Source organism: Pleurodeles waltl, chromosome 8, assembly GCF_031143425.1.
Source record: "Pleurodeles waltl isolate 20211129_DDA chromosome 8, aPleWal1.hap1.20221129, whole genome shotgun sequence".
Taxonomy (NCBI): domain Eukaryota; kingdom Metazoa; phylum Chordata; class Amphibia; order Caudata; family Salamandridae; genus Pleurodeles; species Pleurodeles waltl.
This window is the reverse complement of record NC_090447.1, coordinates 1,159,227,458-1,159,254,939: the sequence shown is the minus strand read 5'-3', so window position 1 is coordinate 1,159,254,939 and position 27,482 is coordinate 1,159,227,458. Positions and strand designations below refer to the sequence as shown.

The window sequence follows — 27,482 nt, the reverse complement described above, 5'->3', positions numbered from 1 at the left end:
AGTATTCAATTGTGTACCCAGCAAGAAGATGTCATTCTCCAAATCAGAAAGTCCAGCCTTCAGGAAAGGAGAACTACAGAACAAGGGGAGTAAAGAAGGATACTGGGAAAAAAATGGGGGTACTTTAGGACGGCCTTCTTCAGCCAACATGTTCTGTAAAAAAAGCCCCCCTATCTGCCATGTTCTGATCAATCTCAGTGTCTGGAAGGGTAAAGTCTTCACCAACCACCACCTTTTTCTGGACTGGTGGAGCCACAGCTTCACCAATTTCACTTATCTGATACTCTAGTGAGGTGTTTAAATTATGATTACCAAGAATTGAATCTTGTAATGGAAATATTTGTGTTTAATAAATATAGAGATATATATAATAACTTGCCACATACCTGTACATTTCTATCAATTACTGTTTTTTACTACATTTCATGGTATTTTTTGCTTATTACTATTTTGATATATAGTGATTATTACATTTGTCATTCCTGATAGTTAGGATCCATGGAACCATGTTAGTGTGTGCTCCATTGATTGTTTTTTGTATATGAACTGGTCTAGTCTCTTTTCTATTCCAGTATACATACTTTGGCAACAGGTATGTCTTTAATGTTTGAGCACCATCTATGAACTCACGTAAATTTGTAGGAAGGTGCAGCTAGATTAAAGTCATTGTTGCCAAAAAAAATTGAGTCTTTCCCTGTTGTGTGCTGTGTATCTACAGATCAGGCAGCAGTCTCCTTCTGACCTGCTCTAGAGTTTTAGCCCATAGTGCAATTAATAATTATTTGTTTCTTATACAGGCTGCAGATGCCCCTGTTTAACATCCTTGCCCCCTCCCGTTTAGTTCACACCTCCACCCCCTAGAACATGGCACTGGGCTCAATGAGACGAGTTGTGGGTGATTCGGATAAGGGTGGGGGGGAGTGGGGAAGTTTGTGTAAATGGCTAGAGACTGACCAATGAATAGGAAAGGTCCCCAACAGGCCCTCATGTTAAGCAGAAGGGAGGAAGATGAGGTAGGACAGAACAGCAGCGAGCCATGTAGTGAAGGTCTCAGTCTGTATCAGCTGATCCCTAACTGCTAATTATTGTTTTGTAAGTGTAAAAAAGATTCTGTCTTTCTGGTCAAAAACGTTTTGCAAAATTAGTGTTTGATGTTTAGTGGTATTTCATCACTTTCTCTTTGCGATCTAGTACTTTGATAGCAGTTTTGCTTGTCCCCACTTTAAATGCAGGACTACAAGTACCAGGATGCAATGAAAATAAATATTTGAATAAATCAATGCAGTTAATGTTTTGCAATATATCTTTTATAACAAGTTGTAGGCAACAGCTACAACGAAATGTGGGTGGGGCGGAGGGTGCAAACTTGATTACATCCATGGCACTTTCTGAGCAAAGGCAGGCCCTGAATATGCCGATTAGGAAAATGCCATTTGACCATGTTTAAACGGGAAGCACAGGCACTTTACCAGTGGTTAGCAGGGTTAAACTGCACAGAGTTCTAAAGCCACATAAATGTAGTGTCCAGCAAAAAAGCACAAAGTACAAGGTGACCACGCAGAAACGTCAGATTTCCTACAGGTGGGATTTGAGGGAGTACCACAAAGAAAGCTCCAGCCTCCACCAAACCACATCAGACAGAGAAAGAGTGCCGTGAAAGTTTTGCTAATTTGAAGGCTCGTCATCCACCCCTGATCTACGCTTCTCTCTCAAAATTATAGTCTGAAAATGCCATAGGATACCGATGATGACATCATTCTATTAGAAGAGCAAGAGTCATATCCTCGTGTCTGTTATTGTAACGACAAATTCTGAGGTCAGAATTACTCTATGTGTATAAGAAACAGACATGCAGCTTTGGGCACTGTGAATGTATATGTTATGTTTCTCTCCAACATTTGACACGGATGTTGGAAACGCCTGCTACAGGCTCCTGTGGGTCAGCAGCGCCTGACGCAGTACTCCCAAAAATGGAAGTGAGGTCTGGTGGGTGTGAGACCTTTGAAACTGCTGTGTTGACAAATAAACCACCTCACTTTGGCAGAAAAAAGGAAACGAAACAGGAACGAACTAAATGAGAAGCACACAACACCTGCCTAATTAGAGAGCAGGCCCACCTCAATTTACAGACATCCGAGCAGGCTGTGAAGACATGCCTGAGCCCGACTGTTCGTGAGGAGGCATGCAGTGCCTGCAGCTCACACCAATCACAGGCAGGTTTACAGGGGGACTTCGGCAAGTTGCTCGGAAGTTTTGGCTTCTGGTAGCAGGAAACAGCCTTGGAAGTGAAGAGAAAAATCCACCGAACAGCCCTTGCAGTGCAGGAGAGGGTACACAGCGGCTCGGGAGGAAGGCGAGGGTGCAGGGCAGCAGGGAAGGGGGGCATGCGCGCTGCGCCTCCACAGGCAGCAGGAGAGCTACAGCACGAAGCCTGCCGCCGCTGCCTTGTTTTCAGCCTAAAGTGGCTCGCCTGAGACACAGCCACAGACGAGGCATCATCGCACAGCTTTATCAGCAGCGCCCAGGCGAGCGCGGGACATGGCTCAGCCGGGTGGCGAGGCGCACCCGTTCCCTGCCGTGCCCCAGTGCCCGCAGCCCCCCGGCGCAGGGGCAGCGGCTGGGGGCCCTGGCTGCGGTGGGGCCAGTTTTAGCGCCCATCAGCCTCTGAACCGGGGTCTGGAGCGGATCATGGAGGAGGCTGCCAGCTCGGGTGCCCTGAGCCTGAGCGGTAGGAAGCTGAAGGAACTGCCCAGGACTTCGCAGAGCCACGACCTCTCGGACACGGTGCAGGCAGGTGAGAGGGGAGGGGACTTCCACCGGGTGACAGGACACACGGGGTGGGGCGGTGGGCATCCCCCGTCTCCTCTTGGAGTCAAGGCATGTGCACTGCCCCGCCGGCTACAGATACATGTGGAGAGCTAACGTTTACGCTCAGTTTATCGGCCATAAAAAAAATATAGCTGCGCTTATTGATTGCGTTTCTGAAATGTGGTTACCTGGGCGCGAGACTGGGCACAAGGCGATGGGTTAGATCAGCGTCATCGAGCACGAAATGTTGCGTTCTCGGACTTTTCAGGGTATATTGTATTTGTGGTTTGCAGAGCGCTAAAATGTACCACTATCCAAGCGATTGCTTCTTCCGGTTGGGATTCTTTTACCCAAAAAGGCGATTCTGTCGTCTCATTGCTGGATTTGTGACTCAGTGGACTAACGCAGTCACTACAGGGACCTGTGTCTGACGCTACATGTCACAGGTTCGAAATGCGACATGTCCGCTCTGCTTTTCATCCTTCAGATGTTGATACAATAAGTACTATTGCGTTGGTAAAAAAATAATCATTTTTATCACTGTCAAAAGCGCCAGGTGAACGTGCACTCTGCACGTTTTATTATGTATGGACCCCCCCCCCCCCCCTGTACGGATTGGTGCCGTTTTGCACGCAGGGGACATTAGAAAATACACTAATCTGTCAGAAGATTAAACATCTCTTTACGTGATACTTAGTTGATTTCTATGTGAACCAAGATTAAACATACCTCATAAGGTCCAAGGTTTATGCAACAGTGTAATCTCTTCTGAAAGGGTCCGTCCTGCCCCTCATCCGGTGACCCCCCTGCTGTGTGAGGATCAGTGTCAGTGGGCCCATCTTTCTAAAACCCCACCGGGTATATTAGTTGCTCGGACAGCGGATACTATTGTAGTTTTCCTGTAGTCGCCCTGAGAGGAGGAGCTCAGGGGGCGGTAGCAGTTCATGAACTTAGTCATTCACACTGACCCCATGTGGGACCTTGGGCTAAATTAAGTTACATCCCAGTTTAGCCCCCGCACATTTTGGGAAGAATATCTCCGGGTGTCTCAAGTTGGGACACTGCGACACCTCAGGGGTGGTTTCATGCCCTTGAAAGAGTGCTGGCAAATTAAAGCTACGTCTGGAGATTGCCACTATGCGTTCTTATGCAACTCCAAAACGAACGGGTGCACATTCAAGTGTTTTAATTTCTTTAAAGTAAACTGAAAAGTTGTATGACAGCCAGAAAGCCATCCTCAGTGTCTTTGTTGGTTATTGTACTGGTATTATATAGCGCTTTCTGTCCCGACAAGGCGCTGGGGCGCTTTATGCCATGTCTTTCTTTCTCCTTGCGAACTGCGAACCCAGGCTTTGCCTTATCGCCGCCAATATCTCCGTTTAGATAGATGTGAAATTGCCCTTCGCTTTCGTTATTTCATATCGACTGTTTGTGTGGGAGCCACTAATGCGAGCAGGCAGTTAGGACTGTGTGACGCATTTTTGCAAAGCTTATTTGGTTCATCCCGTCTCTTCTGCAGATTGTAAACAGCATATTATAAACCGTGGGACGAGCATGTCTGCTGGCACCGTGCTGTGGACTCCATAGCAGCGTGGAGGTTATCCCCGCAGTGACGTTCCCAACCCCCTTAACTGCACATGTGTCGACGGCAGCGTGCCCCCCGTGGTTCGCCTCACATTGTCTCACTTTTCCGTCTCCATGCTGTAATCTCTCTCTGTCTCCCTGGCAGACTTCCTCTCTGCTCCCGAGGCCTGCTTTGTGGCAGCGCTTCCTTCCATTAGCCCTTCGCTGGCACTCCTCCAGCCCTGGTACAGTTCCGCTTTTCGCCAGGGGAAGCCTTGGATCAGGCTGAGAATGAGAATCACAGACTGATTGAGCAATGCCTGTTTACTCAAACTTTGTAGGGACACCCAGCCTCAGGGCCTAAGCCTTCTCAGGGTATGTACCCACCCAAGCATTTTCGTTGCGTTCTAATACTCGTTTTTCGCCTCCTTCATTACTAATGCAGGACTACAAGTGCCAGAATGCACATGAACAGCGTTGCTGTGTGTGTCACTCACCCGGGCTGCGGGAAGCTTGTGAACGCTTGGGCCAGGGCGTCTCCGTGTGCTGGAAATTACGTGTTTCTGGGTCTAAGTTTAAGCTAACTTGATGTTTGCTCGCTTTCCGCTGAAACAGGCACTTTTTTCTTGCATAGTCATCAGAGGACGTGGGGGGGGGGGGGGCGAGTTTATGAGAACTCCATATGCACATGTAGCAAACTAACCACAAGAGTCCCCTGAACCTCTTGCCATTTGTAGCTATCTTTACTATGTCATATGCACCCCTTTCTGCTTTGAAATGGATGTTTATTGTGACAACAGATGTTGTCTGCTTTTATTGTGACAACAGATGTTATCTGCTCCAAATGTATTTTTACTAAAATATGGACATAGGTGCAAATGCTTTATTTGTGTGAAAAGATATTCTGCCAAAAGTCAAATTTGTTTTCTTTTTCACGCATGGGGACATTAACTGATTTGCCTGTAATCACAGGGGTTTTGTGCCGAGTCATAACAAGCTACGGTAAAGTGAATAGGCTTCCCTTTTGAGACTATTGGTTCTGCCGTTGCCTTTTGTTCCTGCTGTACAGCATGTGCACTGCTGATCTTGGCAATATTTTGAAGCATGGCGAAAAATAATAATAAAAAAGGACTATGATACATCCAGTGCTAAGACGCTGCAGTGCTTTTTCAAATTAATTTTAGCCACACTGCAAAGCACACATGCTGCTGTACAGCACGGCTAAAAAACATTACCAAAGCCAATATCTCTTGTAGGTGAGACCTCTTGGCTTTTCCAGTGCTTGTTATGGTCTGGTATGACAGTGCAGCCTTCACCAAACAATTATGTCAGCATCACTAGAGAGTGGCTTTGGCTTCGTCCACATGTTGGGAGACGTGTATGTTTTTTGAGTGGGCAGAAGTTCTGTACTTCTACAAAAAAGTGGTTGCCCTCAACACAGCTGTGATCGTTGGGTTTATTTATCCAGCTGCCTGAGCTTGAACTTTCAGGGGCACACACATAACAGTGTAATGCTGTTGAGGTGTCTTAGATAACTAGATAATTTATGGTGTTTTTCTCTGGCAGCAGCATAGATGGAAGGAGGGAAGTCATTAAGGATGTGTCGTAAAGGCCAGAGCTGCCGACTTTGGAGCGGGGAACCAGGTTTGAGTCTCAGTGTCAGCTCAACATCCTGTGATTCTGGGCAAATCAATTAGGGCTTGATTTAGCTCATGGTGGTTGCACCACCATGCTGCTTCGACAGTGGACCCAAGAAGAACGTCAAGTCGATGGTCTTATGCCTGCTGTATTTAGGTTTCACAGCTCGGCAAGTGGAGGACTTGAGATGGATTGCTGACGGAGGGAGACAGCAGCAGAACCCAATGGACTACATACAATAACAGGGGCTATTGAATGGTGGTAATTCACACACACAAACACTCTACCCTCACCATAGGCATCACCCTGCGCTACACACTACACAACACTCCATCCATTATAATTCCAGCACAACCCGTACATGCCGAAAACACACCTTGACACACTTCCATGATACAACACACACACACCATTGACACTGCACCCACACATGCCAAAACCACAACGACCAACACTACACACTCAGCTACACAAACACACTCACAGACAAGCATGACTATGCACATCACAAAAATGACAACCACACAACACCACTCACCTGAATGTTGTATGCAGCAACACAATACACACAACATCACAGTGATATGCAAGTGGCACACAGATGAACACAACCACAGCACCCACTCCAGCCCCCCCCCCCCCACACTCACCCAGCCTTATGGAATGATTCCAAGGGTCATCTTCAAGATGGAATAATACTGAGCATCTGATGATAATCTTGCATACAGCTATGGAGTTAAGAAATGACTCAGGATACAAACTTACTAAATTCATGGCAGTGGCCAGAGAAGAGGTGCATAGTCTGTTAATTATTTAACATAATTGGTTTGTATGATGAAACCTTTTTAAAAGCATAACTCCTAGTTGGAATCTTCACTGTGAGTAAGGTGAGTCTGAGCTGGTTAAGTTGAAATAAACCAATCACCACCAGCAAAAAAGTGTCTTGAAGCGAGCAGAAGGCAGGTCAACTCCCTCGCATCCAGATGGTGTGCTGTGACTGTTAGGGAATTGGTGTCATTTTGGTGCAGCTGTAAGATTTCTTTTCCTCCCTTGTATGGATGCCTCTTTATTTTACTTTTTTGAAAGGTAAAATAGGGTGAGACAAAAAGTAGGGGTCACTTGCCATTGCCACCAGTATTGAAGAATCAATATGTCTGATGCAGAGGGAGGTGTGATCATTTTCAGTTTTCACTAATCATCTTGTACCCACTCTGCACACAAAATCTATTATGAATAACAGGAGAATTGAATTGACATTGCAACCATTAATTCTTGGAACTACTTTATAGGCTCCTTGTGTACCTAATAATGATTTTTTTTTCTTAGCTGCGGTCACTGATTTCTTACACTATGTATAAGTGTGTTTGTGTAGCACACTGTATTTATATAATCCATAAACACTTTAAGAATTACAACTCCTTTTTCAGTTCTTGGAATTGTTCTTGAACAGAGTAAAATATTCTGTTAATTTTGTGTTTGGTTGTGTTCAGTGCTTAATTTGTAAAACACATAAGTGCCAAAGCCTTGGACAGGAGGCCACTGCAGATTGTACCACCTGTTGCCCCTGCCAGAGCTGCCAATGACAGTAACAACACAACTACTAACCATCGCACTCCTTCTAGTGTGACAATTCAGACTATTCCAGGCCCCGAAGATAATGTCTTGGGCTGCAGGTGTTAGTTATTTTTAATATCTATTGAATTATTAAGCAACTGTTGTTGTGCCCATCTCTAAGTTAAATAGAAATCTCCTCCACATGACAGGCTGTCATAAATGTCGTTGCGAATTAAGTGCTGGTGCCGAGCACTGGAAGCCAGCAGCTCAAAGTAAGCAATGGTTGTGTTTCATGGTTTCAGAAAAGAGTTATTATGGATAGTGGCCGCCACAGTTAAAGTACACTGACATCTTTTTATTGATCTTGTTGGGTAGTGGCTGGTTACATCCTATTATGGCTCTTTGTGGAGCATTATGCGTAAGGATGTATGTGGTAAAGTGCATTGCCATTTGTTTAATTCTGCTCGCATGTATGGCTGTCCGTTGCTCTGCTTCAGGTGCTTGTTATGTTTTGAGGTTTATTCATCTGTTATGTGGCTTTGATGCCAATCTATGTCTATATTGGGGTGGAAGGCTTAAATTAATTGAAATGGATGTATTGTTGGGGTGATAAATGCTTACCACTCTCTATAGATTGTAGCTGTGTTGGATGTGTGATCGTGTTAAGGAAGGTTTCAAAACTGCACCGTGGTGGGGTGATATGCAATATAACATGGTTTGCTAATAACTACTTATTACATGAATTAAATTGTATTACTTATGTTTTTAATGTACATCTCAATCTTTATAGGATTGTGTATCACCTGCAGAGGTTCAATGTACATGGTATGTGCCTCAGTAGAGTGTGGTCTCATGGAAGGTGTTAGCAGTAGGCTTTTGACAGATTTTGGGCCTGATTTAGATATTGGCAGATGAGCTACTGTGACGGATATCCCGTCCACTGAAATCTAAATCCCATCATATCCTATGGGATTTAGATTGCGGCAGACAGGAAATCCGTCACCGTTGTGATGGAGTAAGTTGTCCGCCAATATATAAATCAGGCCCTTTATCTCTGTAATGTGTGTGTGTGTGTATGTATATATATATATATATATATATAGTGTTTAGGGTGGGTAACAGTTATTGGTGGTAAATGCATTTTTAAGTTTTAGGGTGGGTATGGGTTTTGGGGTGGTAAGGGTATTTTTAGGTTTTAGGGTGGGGATGGGGTTTTGTGGTGGTAAGGGCATTTTTAGGTTTTAGGGTGGGGATGGGGTTTTGTGGTGGTAAGGGCATTTTTAGGTATTAGGGTGGGCATGGGTTTTGCGGTGGTAAGAGCGTTTTTAGGTTTTAGGGTGGGTATGGGTTTTGGGTTGGTAAGGGATGTTTAGGTTTTATGGTGGGTATGAGGTTTGAAGTGGTAAGGTAATTTTTAGTGTTTAGGGTAGGTAGTGGAAAGGTGTGTTTGTATGTGTGTTTGTGTATATATATATATATATATATATATATATATATATATATATATATATATATATATATAATGTTATGTTTACCTCTAGTTGCAATCTAGTTTACAATGCATATGCCTTTACCAACTATACCTTTAGTACGAAATGTTAGTGGGAAAGACATTCGTAGTAAAAGCATATGCATTGTAAAAACATTTTGTGGTAAGTGCATGCATGGTAATTACCATGCATTGTACTTACCGTGTTGTAAAGGCATGCGTTGTTCCATCATGCACCCCTGGGAATACTTTGGTTGTGTTATGTGTAGTTAGTATCTACCGCATGACTTGAGCATTCGCTGTAAAATCAAAGCCCTTGGATTACAAACTTTGGGCTGTTTTCGACATGTACACATCGATTGGCTTGAGATTAAAAGCACATGGAGTGTGATGGGCTACTTGCCTCTGATCTCCACTCTGTACAATGATTGAAGGAGGAACCAGGTCTCTCTGTTCAAGGGTCTTAACAGAGTTCATTATTATTAAGATTAATGGGAGATTGCAGGTAGGTTTGAATGTAAAAATCATGATCTTGAGGGTTGGCAACTCTTGCCATGTCAGTGACTCTCCGCCTTTACTCGTCTTCGCTCGCTCCAGCTGGGACCGTGTTGAGCTGGTATCTGAATGGTCACATTAGCAGTGGAACTGCTTTGGAGCTGGCTTGAAAAGAGTCAGGGCCAGTTGCGCCTGCACTGAGGTACATGAGGTCCGAAAGCATGCACAGGTGTAACTAATGCAAATTGACAATAGGAGTACCATGTCCATTCAGTACCCACACACTATGCTGGAGGAACACACTCTTACACCGGAGGACAGAGCGGCTTTCTCAGTGACCCCTGACCTGTATAGGGAATAAGACATGACTAGCACGAGTCCAGTTGTCAGAAATATGTCCTTTGTACAATCCAGTTGGTTCTAAAACAGAAATATTCAAAACAGTTGTTTGAGCTGGCGTGAAGGGTTTCGAAAGCTTTTGAAATACAATGAATTTTTAATAAAAAAAAAAAAAAGTCCTAGTAGAAAACAAAGTTTGACATTGGCACACGCTCCGATAAAAGCTGTCAAACACATACTGTTTATTTTCTGTTTAAAAGTCTGCTTTTAGTCAGCATGCCACGGGTCCTGGTGCTAGCAAGGACATGACCCATTTGACTGCTGTTGCAGTAGTAAAATCAGTAATTCTAAGAGTTCAAATGACCCCTCGAGGCTCATGTGGACTGCACCTGCTTCACCAGAGGCTAATACGTCATTGCTTTCAGAAGATTCGATCTCTGCAAGTGGGCGAGGTAAGAGCAGAGTGCCAATAGCACAGAGTGGAACATGGAGCTTGTAATGTTCTTCATCTTCCAAATTCAAGTGTAGAGTATACTGTATGCAACCACGGGCCTGTTTAGGAGTTGGGCAGTTCAACTGCCACAAATCTGACGGTGGTGAGGCAGCCATGAAGCTGGCAGCCTCACCATCGCTGTATTACTGCTTTCACCCAGCTGCCCTCAGAAACATCGTATTACAATGTTTCTGCCAGTCAGCGTGGTGGAAATAGTGCAGCGGAGTTGGCTTTGGCTCTCTTAGGGAGCAGAGGCCAATGGGTCGCACCAAGCATCTTCGGAATGCGCAAAGTCTGAAATAGCAGACCATGTGCATTCCAAGGGTGCAGGCAGTGGGGCCCCTGCACTGCCCACCACTTGGTTGTAGGTAGTGCAGGGGTCCCCCTGTGGCCCCCAGCACTGGCTTTCTGCCAGACTTTTTGTGGCAGGGACCCCACCATGAAAAGGCTGGCGGAAAGTGATGTTGTGATCAGCATGGCGGTGCCGAACTCGTCTCTGCTGCAACTGAAGACAGTGACTGCTGCCAACCCTGTGAGATCCCTAATCCCAGCAGAGGTAGCAGTCTCCTGGTGGTCCACCTGCCAGGATCATAATCTGGAGTGCGGTGGACCGACCACCACTGCGAGTTTGGAGGTCCGTGGACTGCTAAACTCTTAATGAGGCCCCAAGTGTCTTGCAGCATTAAGATAGTGTAACATGACTTATTTTTAAGTGCTGAAGCAGTTGAAAGTGCTCAAGTTTGTGGGAATGTATTTACTGATTTGCATTTTATGAACAGCTTAGGACTGGGGTGGCCCCTCCTCCCTTTCTTGCCCGCACTTCCCTCATATGCATCACCCATCCCCTCTCCTCCCCTCTTCCCCCCACCCCAAGTCTGACTTTAAAAAAAAAAATGCCATTAGAGTCACCTATTTAGTTGTAATTGTAACCTACACCCTCTATTCTGATATGTTTTGGAGTATCCTTAGTGTAATATTCAGAATATAACCACGTAGTTTAACACCGCCCAGGCAATATTACAATCGTTTTAACCATATTACATTGGTAATGCTCTAGACACCGTTTTTGAGAGTTTGAACTTTAACCTATTTTCCGTAAACCCTTTCACTGCAAGGTTTGTGATGCTATTTTGTTGAATATCTTTGTATATGCATGCATCCACCTGGTCCTACCCCAATTATTAAGACCCTCTTTACAGCATCAATACGGCATCTGCATGTTTGTGCAATTTATATTTTATACATATATATATATATCAAGCATTTTCTTGTCATCAAAGAAAAGGTCAGGACACTTTCCAGCCAATTGTACAAAAGTTTTACTGTCAATATATATATATTTTAGAATTCCTACCACCCTTTCTTTATCTTCCTGATCTCATAACCCACTACATTTTCATTACTGTTGTAGAAGATATGGGAAGAAACAACTATAGCTTGTCTGCCAGGGAATGAGGAATGCACTGTTTCTCCAAACTCTGTCTATGCCTGAAGCTCCGGGAATTTGAAAATTGATACACCCAAGCCTGATCAGACAGCTGTAGACTTGTTTTGTTAACATATAGACAGGTGGGCAGAACCACTCCCCTGTGATTTGCAGTACAAGGCGTCTTTCCCGTGCCTCTGTTTACATGACGCGTGCACAAGTGGGAGTTACTTCCTAGAACCTGATGCGATCTCACTCACAGCACAGACTCGTGAGTTGACAGAAATTTGGTGTGCGTCATGTACCATTTTCCATTTTACATGTTTTAGCAACCATGTTCATTAACTTTTCGTGTGTATGTGTGTGTATATATATATATATATATTTATTTTATTTTTTCAGATCGGCGTGGGTAGCATTAGCTAATCGGCTTCTTAAAGATTCTGCTGCAAAAATTATAAAAGGGTTTCTTACTTTTCTAGCCTGGCTTGGGTACCGCTTTCTTAGGAGGGCAAATTTAGTGTGTCACTTATGTTTCTGATGTATTCAGTACAAAGGAGCAGCTCTCCATTAAAGGCAGGGAACTACATACACTTCCTATCTGGTGCTTTACATAAATTCAGTGGTGCTCAAAGCTTGTAAGTGTTCGGCTTTGATGGATACCTATCTGTGCGTGGGCTTGTATTGCTCATAATACAGTGCTGTAACAATCTATATTCCGCATCGTGGAACCGTGAAATATGGAGAATATTTCACAAGACCCTGTGAAATACGGGGTCATCATCAGAATGACAGCCTCCAGCCCGTGCATAGTTATACCACTGTTTGGGCCACCAGGATAATGCCTCAGTGGAAACCAGGTTATTCAGCAGGATTATGAAAATCATGTGGCAAAAGAAGGCACATTCTCTGGAAGTATTATTTAAATCTTTTTAAAGTGAGAAACAAAATGTTTGTTGAAGTCTACATATTTTGTGGCAGGTGTGGTAAATCCATAATTATCTGGTAAATGCATAGTCTCAGAACTGCATAATTCCACAGGCTCTGACAATTGTCTATTGCTTGGTCAACCATATAATTGCGAAAGGTAAACAAAACCCAACATTGCAATTCCAAAAAGTGCCATTTGTTATCTGCACCTTAAAGAGAGCAGCTCCTTACCACAGACCGAATGTGTTTTTCTAAAATTCTACATAATTAACTACTGTTCTGTTATTTTTACTGTACAAAACCAAACAGTACAGTTGAGTATTTCACACACCATTTTCAGTAAACATTCCCCTGGTTGAAAAAACATGTCTTTAAAGCCAACCACTGCAAAATAATTATGTGATATAATAAAAGCATAGCAGGTAATTTGGTCCTGTGTTGCCATCTTGGGGCACCAGTGAAATTTAGATACCACTCTGCCTTTGGCCTTGTAGGCTACGATCTCACCAGTACCCTTTGAAAGATTTAAAACTTTATAGAATGGTATACTTAAAAAATCCCGAGTGAGAGGCTACTCATAGAGAGTATTGCAAGAGGCTCTTTAAGATATGAGTACACTAAATGGAAATTTATTGTGTGAAAACCTTAAGCGAATGAGACCACTAAGGAAATAATATGACTTATTACCAGATATAATTAACAATCTAAAGATATTAGAACAAGTCTCTCAAACATCGGGATGCCGCTATCATAGAGGAATATATAACCCCACAGGTGAGACACCACAAGTAGCCTACAGGAAATAGTCCACATAAAGAGACCCTTTGTCAGGAACCATTGATTAGTAACAAAAACAAATTCACGCCATGGATGGAAATCAAGTATGGATTTGTAAAGTATGGTAGATGCAAAGTGTGCTAATTCAGCAAAAACAGAAAAGATAGCTCAGTACCGCACACCAAGAAAATAAATAAACTTGACCAGTGCCTTACATTATTCAGATTTCACTGTGTTGGTCATTAAATGTCCTTGTTATAAAAAATGTGTGAATCATGATGTTCGCAGTGAGAAAACGATTCTTAGGTCATAAAAAAGCAATAGAGAATAATGATCCTACTTGCAGTACATCCAAGCACTTTACAGAATACCACTAATCTTGGTGGCAATACTTAAAATACCTTGTTATTTTACAAACTCCACTGAAACCCAGATGAGACAATAGAACATGTGAACTAAGATGAGCAGAATCAAAGTACATAATTGATTTAGAAATTTGTTAGCCGTATGGAATCAATCCTGCTGAAGAACTGTCAAGTCACTTAGGAATGATATGCTACCCTAGTGAACATAAAAAATGTATAGTGATTTGTTTTCTGATGATCTTTTCAAACTTTTGTTTACCTAGAGCCTATAATATTATTGATGGAGTGCAACTTGATGAGTGGGGTGAAGTCAGGAATTAATACTTACTATATAGTTTGATATATATGATGGTGACTATGGGCCAGATGTAGGAAAAAAAACATTTTGTGAGTTGCAAATTGCGAGTAATAGCGACTCGCAATTTGCAACTCGCAAAATGTAATGCAGAAAGGTGTCTCAGACACCTTCTGCGACTCGCTATGGGGTTGCAAAGACCCACCTCATGAATATTAATGAGGTGGGTCGCAGTTTGTGACCCCATAGCAAGTCCAGGCACTCACAGGGATGGTGGCCTGCTGGAGACAGCAGACCACCATGTCCGTGACTGCTTTTTGAATAAAGCAGTTTTTTTTTCTTTTTGCAGCCCGTTTTCCTTGAAGGAAAACGAGCTGCAAAAAGAAAAAATTCCGAAACCATTTGGTTTCGGTTCTTTCAGAGTAGGCAGTGGTCCATAGGACCACTGTCTGCTCTGAAAAAATATTTTTATTGGCATTCACGAAGGGGAAGGGGTCCCACGTAACTGCGAGTTGGTTTGCGAGCACTTTCGCGGTCCCAAAGCAACTCAGCATGGCGATGCGGTCACAAATAGGAAGGGAACACCCCTTCCTATTTGCGAGTCGCAGCCTCAAATTGCGAGTCGGTACCGACTCGCAATTTGCGGTTGTGCATCGCGTTTGGCCTTTTGCGACTCGCAAACTGCGTTTTTCGCCGTTTGCGAGGCGCAAAAGGCTTCCTACATCTGGCCCTATATGAATTCATTTGGACTAAGAGGGTGCCCACGTGGGCTCTATTATGAGGATGTGCTGAATACTTCCATAATACCACCAGATCAATGACAAGATAAATAGGCTTTAGGAAAGTTTTAATTATTTCCTTCACAGCTTTTACTCTTTTTTTTCCACTGCATGCACCTTATGCACTTTAAATCGGGAACATGGATATGTTTTGCACCAAGCTGGATCATTGATGTTTCCTGTTTTAGAAATAACCTAATAAAACTGCGATATTCGTCAAGTGATCTAATATGTTTTACTGTTTGTGACAGACATTATCTTGTTAAAATGTAAACATTATTGATTGATATATGCCGAACTGCAAAAGTATATTCAGCAGTAACAATGTTGCTGATACTCCTTTGCAAGTCTTTTTTTGCATTCTATTGTAATATGCTTTTTGAAATTAATGAAGGGGTCTCATATCTTGTGCGTTGTGAACAAGGCCATGCTGGACAAATCACATCCACATTGCATCATTTTGTCTGCTGAAGAATGAATACAATGTATCAACTTCACCTTGGAATGGCTCATCCATCTATCTAAGAAGAGATGGATTGTGTTTGTCTGTGTGCCACCAAGGAGTCCACACCTGACCAGGGAAGTCCTTTCGTGCCTGAGTAGCTCTTAGTTTTTTATATATTTTTATATAATAATAATATATATATCATATGGATCGCCTTAATATTACCATTTAGTATCCTTTGACTAGTTGGTATGTGTTGCACAACATACTGTATAAAGTAATATTTAACTTTTCTTACTGAGGATACATTGTCCACTACCAGTAGTTGAATACATGGAAAGATGAACAGTAGTCTGTATGAATCTGGATGCTAGAAATGTAATAATCATGTCTGCCTTTGTAACTTTCTTGGCTTCTGTTTAGAAATGGGGTCTTTGGTTGGCAGTCAGGTTACCCCCTGTCCAACCAAGGACCCTCACTGTAGTCATGGTAAAAGAGAATCACCCTCCGCTAACCCCCGCTCACCCACTTGGTAGCTTGGCACAAGCAGTAGGCTTAACTTCAGAGCGCTAGGTGTAAAGTATTTGTACCAACACACAGTAACTTAATGAAAACACTACAAAATGACACAACACCGGTTTAGAAAAATAGAAAATATGTATGTAAACAAAACAAAACCAAAACAATAAAAATACACAAGTCAAGGTATCACTAGAAATGCAAAAACAGTCTTCCTGTAATTTTAAACACAACGCTAACGCTGTTAGTGTAAAAATGTACCTTTGGTGCGTCAAAAACAACCCCGCACGGACGAGTGTGCGTCAAAAAGGGATTGCGATGCGTCGATTTCACTCACGAGCGAGACCTTGCGTTGTTTCTCCATTAGTCGGGTCGATGTGCTTTGTTTCTTCTCTCCACAAGAGAGCGATGCGTCGATCCGGTCAGCACTCTCAGGTCCGGGCAGGCCTTGCTTCGTTTTTACACACCCAGCAGTGTTTGCGTCAGAATTTCAGCCGCACGATGATCCGAAAACCACGCAGCACAGGTTGCAATCTTACCGGCCTCCGTTAGCGTTGCTGCGCGTCGTTTCTCCAGCCGTGGGTGGCGATCTTTTGGTCACGTTGCAGGGGAGCATTTTTTTTTAGCCGCGAAGCCAGCATCAATTTTTCAGCCGCAGATCGGAGTCACAGCGATCTTTTCCCCGCAAGGCGGTCTGTGCTTGAATTTCTCACTCTTGGGCTGCCAGCTTCTCTTCTCAGGGTCCCAGGAACTGGATGGGCACCACTTGGCAGAGCAGGAGTCTCTCCAGAGACTCCAGGTGCTGGCAGAGAGAAGGCTTTGCTGTCCCCGAGACTTCAAACAACAGGAGGCAAGCTCCAAATTAAGCCATTGGAGAGTTCTTCACAAGAAGGAAGGCAACACAAAGTCCAGTCTTTGTCCTCTAGCACAGGCAGAAGCAGCAACTACAGGATAGTGCCACAAAGCACAGTCCCAGGCAGGGCAGCTCTTCTTCCTCAGCTCTTCAGCTCTTCTCCAGGCAGAGGTTCCTCTTGGATTCCAGAATGTCTTTGGTTTTGGGTGCCCTTCTTATACCCATATTTCCCTTTGAAGTAGGCTTACTTCAAAGAAAAGTCTCTCTTGTTTGTGAAATCCTGCCTTGTCCAGGCCAGGCCCCAGACACACACCAGGGGCTGGAGACTGCATTGTGTGAGGCCAGGCACAGCCCTTTCAGTTGTGAGTGACCACTCCTCCCCTCCCTCCTAGCACAGATGGCTCATCAGAAAATGAAGACTACACCCCAGCTCCCTTTGTGTCACTGTCTAGAGAGAGGTGCAACCAGCAATAGGCAGCTAGAGCTGCTGTAGCCTAGACATTAACAGATAAAAAACAAGTTTCACAATGCATGACAAAGAAAGAAAGCAGGCTGTCAGTGATTTATAGAAGTGGTGAGGAACAGTTAAAAATAAATGGGACGGGGAGTTCGACAGGCAGAATCGGTGATCCAGTAAAAGGGAGATGAAAGCAGCCCAATAACACAGAGAATGAGATAGGGGAGGAATGTCACGGTGAGGGCAGTAAAAGAGTGCTCTTGGACAGGAAGGTGTACAGACAAGGAGATAGAAAGGAAACATGCACTCCCAAAGAGTGCACCATACAATCAAAAAAGTCATTTTTGCTATGCAGAGGAAGGATCCAAATAATTCAGTAAGAACACTGTGAGACTGAAATGCTCCTGGGTGGGACGAACACAAGAATTGGGGGAAAGCTATCCATCAGGAGAAGGAAGTGAGATGGACAACAAAGACATCCAGTCATGAGCAATGGGCTGACCCAAAGTCTACTCTGTGTATATTGGGAACAGTAGGTCTGGCAACAGACAGCTGTCTGGTAGCTGATACCTAATGATGCACACCACTGAAACCACATTAAAAAACAGAAAGCTCTGGCTTCTATTAGGAAACATGTTTTTGTGAGCGTCTGAGGTACTTAACATCTGTCAGTTTCTAAAGCATCATCTTTTCTAAAAGTGCAGATGTTGCAGCACAATTTTGGGTTTTAGCAGTTCAAAAGAGAAACATATATAACACTGGACAAATAAAGGCCCTATATTTCATAGTCTGGATACATTTGTTGTTAAAAGATTTCTTTACCATAATTTACATTCCCATGTAAGTATTTCCCTCTTCTAATTCCATGAACTTCCTGTTGACAACTGCATGTCTTCAGGAAATATGATCTACAATTTCATCACCTGTTCTTCTCTGAGAGGTGAGGCTGATGATGTGCCAGAACAGAACAATTTAAATATAGTATGATACCTTAATATGACCTTCTGTTCCCTAACCACAGAACTTAGCAAGCATTGGTGAAGCCAATAGGTCATGGTTTTAATATACTTATACAAGAAGTGGCAGTATATTAGCGTGAGGCACACGAGAGGGAGCCAGCAGGAGTGGACGGAGAAGGCTTAGTTGTAAGGCAGTCCTTCATGCAGTTCAATGCTAGCGCTTGGGTGGAGGCACAAACAGACAGTTATACTAGGTGAGAGATGAGTACTCCTCTGGGCTGAGCCAAGACATGATTAACAGTGTGTCAAGCCAATGGCTGAAAGAAGCTGGTCTATGAAAGCCAGTGGTTGAAAGAGGCAGACACAAATCCCACTCTGCGTATATTGTTAGCAATGGGTCTCTTTGACAGCTTCGTTATCAAAACCCGGACCTAAAATGGCAAATGGAAACAAGTTCAGGAAGTGGCAGAAGAGGTACAGACTGCAGCCTCTTCACCATGACCATAGTGTCCTTAACTTTAGTGGATTGTGGTCGCATCATTGATTTGCAATGTCTGCTTACAGAGGTTATTCATACTGACATGCGTCTGTGGAAAGTGCTTTGCCACCCAAACACTACCACGGCCTTGTTGTGCTGCATGGTTAAAGTTCTGGCTGCAGAAGACCTAGGGAGATGAAAAGCACCTTTGGCCTTAAATACTGTTACTCGGTTAACATGTCTTATTGGGGGAGTTGTGTTGGGAGGAGGGGCTACATGCAGTCACCACCCCGAGGAGCCTGACACACATGGGACCCTTGGAAATGATGCCCTGTGTGCTGGTGGAGAGCCATCGGGTCACAGTGATGGGCGCCTACCAGACCCTCATCACTGTGTACATGAGAAACACACAGCGGCCAAAAACACGGAGAAGTACAGACTTACATGTTCCAAGAGGAAAATCACAAGAAGAAGAAAAAAACAGGTTTATTTGGTAAGTAAAGAAAACTGAAAGCGCCAAATACCTACATCGAGGGGTTATCAATATGGGCTGGTGTAACGTTTCACTGTTAAATCTCACTGCAGAAAACATAAGCTCAATCACAGGCACACAGCGTTTGCAGATATTTACACCAAGCCCTGTAAACACAGGCTGCATAGTTGAAAATGCCTGCACTCACTACATCAAAGACAATTTACGAACGGGCAGGCTTTTATACCTTGAAGCAACTCCAGTTCCACTAGAAATAAAAAGTTTAGTGCCCAGCATGCGGGTATCTAATGCAGTTATTTTAGGCTACAGCCCTGGCTTGTGATGTGCTGCGTGGTGGCTCTGGAGCCGGGCCAGCGTGGTACTTCTCTGTGTCGGGAGTTGTTCTCTTTTGTTCGTTTGTTCCTTGCTGAAGCGTTTAGTGGCACGCAGATCATAGGTTTGCAGAACAACATTGCCTAATTATAGTCCATTTGGCAGTTGAGCACTTAAGAAATACAACGTAGAAATCCTTTTTAAACTGCAGGGCCGCTTTGTGGTTTTGGAACAGAAAAGAATAAGTACCTTACGGCCTTCGTTTTGTGTATCTTCAGATCTTGTAGAAAGAAAAAACAAACTTGTGAGCGGTTTTCAGAGATCGTAGATTTTATGGAGAGTTGTGCTACGCTTGCGTAGCTGCTGCGAGTAAATAACAAGAGGGGAATCTAACATTATGTAGAATACTTGCAGGTTTCAGTCTCCAGGCCCAATTTCTCGTATACTGCTGCTGGCATTTGCGTAGCACACCTCTGCAATTTGTAAGGTCTCAGTGCTGCCAGCTGTGTCGATAGCACCTTTCTTCACCTGTCCGGGTTTTCTCACGCACCCAGTGCTTAATTTGTAAATAAAAACGTGCCGGTGCCCAAAGCTCCTCTTAAACACGCGGCTACTGCAATTAAATGTCGGAACACGGAATACTGAGGCGGCGTAATCCGGAATCCATCTCGGGCCTCTTCAATCCATATAAAGCCCCTCCCTGCCCCTTCAGCTCACTCTTGCAGCTTTCTACTTTATCCCTTTGTGACGCTTTTTCGTTTTTCCCTTCCTCCGTCTTTCTCATATGTTTCTTTTGCTCTCTGTAAATGTTTGAGGCAGAAGAGTAAGTCCCGGCCCTCAAAAATAAGTGCCGGTGCTCAGCACCGGAAACAACAAGCACAAATTAAGCACTGCACGCACCGGAGTCACTGTGGCCGTTGATGTGGTTGATCTGTTTAGCTACGCATATAATCTGTTCTTTCTTTTATTAATGGTTTCTAATGGCTTCACGGAAGCCACGCTGTGGTTCTATGGTGTCTAAGACTGCCTGAAAATTTTGCAGTGTGTGTGGCTGGGTGAATGAGTTGCAGGACTTCCCTTTCCTGTTTCAAGTGAGCACTGAATTTTAATTGCAAATTGATGGCACTGTGGCTGTATCATGCCTGGGATAGAAGACCTGATGAATATGTTCCATTGACTTTGTGAGGGAAGGTTTTGGAGAAGTTGATTTTACCACTGGAAGCTGCACTTTCCAACAATTTGTTATTTTGGTGCTGTGTTTGATGGGGTGTTGGGAGTGTGCGGTGTGTTCTTTTGTAATTTTTAGATACATGCTGTGTGTGAGGAATGTGTTGGTTTGTTAGGTAACAACGCTTTCTCTGCCACATGACTTTGGTTCTATCTTGTGAGCAAGGGGTTCAGATAGTTTGAATGTGTTCTCCATGCTCAACATGTGCTTTTTGGGATGGAGCGGATTGTACTCTGGGGGCCTCACCTGTCAACCCTATGGCTTAGGTACAGTGTTCTGCACATGAAGGGGCAGCATGGTCTGCCTAATGTATTCTGTGATGTTTGTGTAGGTAGGAGGCTCCACTGTTTTGGGGAGGGGCTACCCATGTCAAGGGTCTGGGGAGCTGGTTAATGTGTACGTTGATGATTGTGGGTGTTGATGTGCGAATGAATGTGTTTACTGTTGTGGAGTACACCTATCCCCCTCGCGTGCTTACTTTCGTCCTGAACCTCTGAAAATAGCAGGTTTCTTTGTTTGTCTAACACTAAGCAGGAAGTTTTTACTCAGAAATTCGCCAGTTTATGATTGGGTGTAAGTTACGGACACACCTTAACTTTTTACTTCTTTTTTTTTCTCCACCCAGAGACCTCACATCACCTCCACCCTGGGTGTTTTTTTTCATGGCTAATTTATTTTCAGACTTACCCTAAACTTTTCGATGTTTTGATGCAAAGTATGGTTATGCACTTTGGATATAGAGAAGCATTTGGAAGTCTTGTGAATGTTGTCAGAGCAATTAGTTTGTGGTTGTTGCCCTTCTCCAGTGATGCCTTCTCACGCACTCGCCCCGAAGCCTAAACGTATAGCTGCTGCAGGGCCGGCTTTGGGCTGGTGCGAGCGGTGCGACTGCACCGGGTGCTGACCTCAGGGGGGTGTTGTGTTGTTTAGCAATAACTTAGAAACTTGCGATTTAAAAGCACCTCCCGAAAAGTTTTTGGTGCGTCCAGCCTTCAAGAAGCAATTAAAATGTCAAGATACCTCTTGTGATTTGTCCTTGCTAGGGAGAGAGATTGGAGTTTTGTTTAGGGGCAGCTTAGACTCATAAAGTAGCATAGAGGGTTAATGTGCCTGTTGTCAAGAACAGATCTGTAATTTATGAGGATAGCAGAGTGGATTAGTAAAGCCAGCCTTTACAAGTGCTTCAAAACAAATGAGTGTAAGTGAAAGAGGTGTTTTGGAGAGATGAGGGGCACATTTGCTAGTGGTAATGAGGGAATACAAGGACATGGTAATAGGGTGAGGGTGTGCCAAAAAAGATTGTCGCACTGGGCGCCACAGCCGGCCCTGAGCTGTTGTATATCTACACTGCTTGTTCATTACCTGTGATCATACATTCCGGCTTCTAGAATACCTGTCTGAAGAAGTGTTGTGAATCGGGCCTTTGAAAAATGTACTTTCCTTACCTACCGTGACGCCACGCATGCAATATCACATGAACTATGTTAGCATTATGTACTTGAAGCACCTTCACAGAAAGCTCTATTTTGATCAAGTAATGGCATTCCGTGCCTCTCTAGATTACGCTCAGGTTTCTTCTCTGGTGCATTTATTGTAACTGCTATTTTTAATTTTTCTGTTAAACTGTGAATGGTGTTACGGCAACGCACTCTGATGGGACCATGGCATGCTATTAATGTGCTATCATGTTAAAGAGGCTTGATTTTTTTTTTTTTTTTTTTGCTTGTTAAGTTGCCTTATGTAACTACGTTTTAATTCTTGATTCTAGGGGTTGCCTACAATGAGGTAAAACATTTATTGAAGAAAAAGAGGCGGTAACAGATGGGTTGTGTTTAAACTTGGGACAGTCCACAGCCAACTGCTCTCCCTCCCCGTCTGCAACATTCTCTTTTCCTTAAGGAGGGTTGGAACGTTTTAGTAGCAACGTGAAGACAGATTTAGTTGTCTACCAGACCTTTTGTAATGAATTAAAAAAATAAATAAAGTCTGTGCATGTAGAGGGTGAGGCGGGCAGCCCTCTTAAGCCACCGCCTGTTGCACCCGTGTTTCGCACTTCGGATCAGCCTACAGGACAGTCATTCAGTTTTGGAAGCATCACCCACACCTGGAAGGCGATTGGAGAAAGAACATGTCTGTCATTCAGGTTAGGCGAGTCCATTCTGCCTGAAGATGTTTGAGGTCTATTAGGGGAGTCCGGAAGTGGAGGGAAGTCTGCTGATGGAGCAGTACGAATCCCCTGCGCTTCCCACCAACACCAGGAGCTATGGTGTGGGCACTGACTATGATTCCCTCAGCCCAAGCGTAGTGGGAAAATTCATGAGACCTGCACACATACATTGATTTAAAGCAGTGTTTGGGGAATCCTCTAGTGCTGACATATACAGACGTTTTCTTCCTATTAGACTAACCATGGTAGCACCCACTGGCATAGTGGCACTGCATGCGCTGTGAGTAATAGTGTATTAGTAGCATTGTGTGGTGAGCACACTCAGGGTTGTGTAGGGGGGGAAATCGCACAGCTCATGGAGGGTCATAATTGGATTTTTAGGTGTGTGGTTGCCTACCTCTATTGCCAGTCCAGCAGAAGGCATGCCACGGGTACTGATTGCAATCCTGAACAGTTTGCTAGGACTTGTGGTTGCAGTGCATGGAAGAATGTGCATGGACGCCTATTCCTTGGGTGTGATGTGTGATGTTCTCCTTGGATGATGCTCTCCCGTCCAGTAAGGGGACCTGTCCCATGGGCCCGGATCTGTTCTGCTGGGAATTCTGTGCCTCTGCCAGGGTAAGATGACATACCAAAACAGAGTCCTTCTATACATACACAAGGGCATGTGCCAAAGGTAGGCTAGAGTGTCAATGTATCCCTCCCAGCCAGTGTGTGCAATTGTCAGGACTTAGCAAACCAACCACCTGTGATATAAAACCCTATGAGAAGTAGCATGCTCGAGTTGTTAAGCTGCTGATTAAAGAGGTTTGTAGGGGCCATTTCAGGATCTGGGAGGGATTCTAGATGGGAGGAGGGAAACACATGGATGAGGTCCGTACTCAAGCTTATTAGCGTGGAGCTACATTTGAAGCTTCTGGTTGTGTCCCTGCCACTCCGGAGATTGTAGCTTGATTTCACCCAACCTTTCATGGGGAGGCTATATACTGAATGACAATGTACTTGAAAATTCAGCTTCCTTTCCGATGGTGCCACCACTTCTCACAGAGTGCAGGTGCAGTACAGTGATCTTAGTGGAAGTTCCTGCCCCTGATCCTATCATGATTTCTGAATTGTGCATTGTGTTTAAGGGAATTTAACATTAAATAACTTAACTCTGTGTTACCACTCAGTGGGTGGCATCTGCATCTCAGATCTGTTTCCCCATCAAACTAGCCCATGCTGAGCTATATATTGTGTCCTTGAGCACACTGTGGACTCCAAGTTTGCCCATTTCTGCATAATTGCCCCCCTTTTTAGGTCTAGTGCAAAGACCAAGGTAGCTATTGGAAATTACAAATATAAACAATATAAATAAACAGGGTGTTGAGTCGGCCATTGCGTGGGTGAAGTGTCATTCACAATTTGGACCAGGTCACAGGGCTAGACATTCAGTGTTGGAAGTGTCAGTCTCCATGGCTCATAGCATTTGCCCTCCTTGCTATCGGTGTCTGCCAGAAGGACGAGCACTGATAGGCCAAGGATCCCCTCTCTGGAGGTCTGCCTCTGCTCACACTCAGTAGAGTCCGTCTTGGACAGTACCACAGCCCCCTGCAAATGGTCTCGTCATGGAGCTATGATAGTAGAATGAAGGTGTAAAGGGGGGGCGACAGTGAGGCTGGATACAAGTCAGGGACACCTTAGACAGAATGTGATGGGAAGGGCACTTGGTGGTCTGTCCAGAGATAAAGGCCTCACCGGGCACATTAGTACTCCTTTACCTTCACCAGCCAGGATGACAGCAGAGAATAGATATGGAGAATGGTTTAGTCCAGTGGTTCCCAACATGTGGTCCGGGGACTCCTGGGGGTCAGCGAAGCGTCCTTGGGGTGTCCGCGACTGCTCATAAAATTCAAGAATATTAACAGATTAGGATCCCAGCTTTCAGTAATGACTCAGTGGGGTGGGTGGGCATGGATTTCAATAATGATTCAGTGGGGATTCCCAGGTTGCAGTAATGATAAAGTGGGGGTCCACAGAAGTCAAAAGGTTGGGAACCATTGGTTTAGTCTAAGTGATGCCTGCAGAGGCAAATCAGAGAACTCCTGGCAGGCGACTAACAAACGTAGGCTCTGAAGATGACAGTGACAGGGAGATGGAGAATGCTAGAGACCCACTGCCTTCTGTACTTGAGAGGATGCCGTATGTGCATCAGCAAGTAAAGTGCCTTGATTTATCTTGATCCTATCAAAAACTTTGCTTCCATCACACTTCAGAATTACAAAAAACATGCTTCATTTTTTGTGTTTCTAACTGCTGAATGTGTACAGTTCATTTACAGGTATTTACATTTTGTTGTGTATTACAAAAAAATGACACCCTACAGCTTTTCCTTTTACACTCTCTGTACCCAAGTAAGATTGTCACATAATTCACTTTACTTTTTTTTCCTCTGACTGTAAAGATAGAGCAGTTTGTAAACCCAAATCCCTATGTTAGAAACAGAGCAATTTGTCAGAAGACATAACTTGAGGTTTGACCTCTGCCTTTAAAGTGCAGCAAATGTGAAAAAAATTAAATACAGAAATTCAAGGCATCTTTATTTATTGCCTGGACTTTCAGGACCCACCAAAAATTGGCTTGCCACCCACCAGTGCGATGCGACCTACAGTTTGGGAAACACTGCTGTATACTATTCTTCCACCCCAACTATTATGTAACTAATACGATTATGGTCCTTGTGCTGTCCAGGTTGCTGGTGATATCACTAATGATCAGCATCAAGAGGATGGTGCTCAGTGCTTAATTTGAGCAGGTGGTTTCTGTTGGAGCCTACCTGCTCTTATTTTTGAGGACCAGAACATGTTTTTTTGGTCTAGACATTTACAAGAGAATAAGACAAGGAAAAATAAACAAAGCAGAAAGACCAAGGGGAAAAAAGACAGGAAAAAAATGAAGGGAGAAAGCAGGAACCTGAAAGAGTGAACTAAAGGGACAGGGAGGTCTGGTAATGTAATAAAGAGGCTTGATGCCTTGCTATTTGATGCACCAATGTTTAATTGCTCAGGCCCCAAGCTTGAACAGAGCTTTGGGCACTGGCACTTTTTCTTTTATAAATTAACCACTGATGGTACTGAATGCTCACGAATCAGGAAAGCTAACCTCAATACATTGCCTCCAGGCTTGAAGTTGGAGAGGCTAATTAGATTTTTCCCTAAAATGTTCTTAGTTGACAGGGCCCAACGTACTTCCATTTTAAATGCTAATAAAAGCAGGTTTTGGGTGTGATTGCTGTATTGGTAAGGGTCGGGGCAAGGAGGGGCTAAGTGCCCTGAAATCAGGAAGGGTCGGCCAAGACATTGTGACTGTGCTAATAGTTTGCATATTGCACCACATACTAATGCATAAGATATAGCCACACCGTTGAAAATTCACCTTCAATATCCTTATAGTGTTTTGCAAAAGATTACAGACAACATAAATGTTAGTATGTTTTAAATCGCTTTCAATAATGTTAAGTGCAGCCAATGTGATTCCTAAATGTAAAAATCCTCTTCACATACCTTTAAGTTATACATGCAACCGAGAGCATGTCAACCTCCTTCTGCACAGGAGCGTCCTCTTGAAAGGTTAAAACTTGCAGTTTCTGCAGGACATGTTCTTTAAATTGACTAAGATTGAGCTATTTATTCTTTGATGCAAAGAAGGGTGAATAGGAAAAGAGAAGGATTGATGACCTGTGAGATTCTGGCCTGTTTTCACCTCTGTGTACAAAAAAGCATTAAAAAGTATTTTATAAATTGCTGCGGGTGGAAAAAGCTTTGGTACTTTCCGTGACTGGAGTTCCCAGTAAGATCTGTATAAATGAGCTCAAGCTACATTTATGTTCACCAGAAGGACTATAATAAAGTATTTGTTTCAGGTTTGTGCCTGGTTCTATCAGAAGATCTTTATCCAGTCTGAAAATGTGACACATACTGTACTGTGTATTTATAGACATTTGAAACAGTTTCATTTGGTGCCCTCACTCATAAATTATGGGGAAATAGGCCTGGAGACTGTGGGTTATGAGGCTAATAAATGGACCCATGGCTCAACCTTTACTTTACTGTTCTACACATCCACTACCACATAGGGCAGAGCCACACCAGCGTGTTTAAGGTTGCATTAACCAGTCACAGGAATGCTGTTTATTGGAAATTCCTGCATGAAAATTGTCGTAATTATAAAATGCATTTATTGAAAGCTGTATAACCTGTGAGAGGTAGCTCTGCAGTCTAGGGGCCTAATTACCTGTGCCCTGGAATAATTAATGTTAGCATACAAGCTTTGGGAATAACCTATGGAGAAAAGCAGCCAAAATCTATTTTTCCAACACCCCAAGTTTTAACCCCGAGGTGGCTGGGAGCTCCCATTAACAGCCCCTTCAGAGTTACCGGGGGCATTCATAAAGAGGCCCTAAGGATTAACCAGCAACTGTAATGGAATAGGTATGCTGTCTGAGTCTTGTTGAGAGATTGGCTTACCTGTCTCTCTCAACCCCTTTGCATGTGGAAGGACTGCTGCCCCTTTCGCCTTCATATATAATCAGGGGATTTGGGTGGGGCGGAGGACGACTTAATCTTTCAACTTGCTCAAGTG

General features: G+C 43.8%; 1 protein-coding gene across 1 annotated transcript in view; it reads left to right on the top strand.

Moving 5' to 3' along the window:
* Nucleotides 1-2,161: 2,161 nt before the first annotated feature.
* The window catches only part of LRCH1 (leucine rich repeats and calponin homology domain containing 1), a 666,761-nt gene continuing 641,440 nt past the window's right edge, over nucleotides 2,162-27,482 (top strand). The window contains exon 1 of the mRNA XM_069205389.1: nucleotides 2,162-2,794. Coding sequence (XP_069061490.1) covers nucleotides 2,539-2,794 — 256 coding nt within the window. The 5' untranslated portion in view covers nucleotides 2,162-2,538. The remainder of the gene's footprint in view (nucleotides 2,795-27,482) is intronic.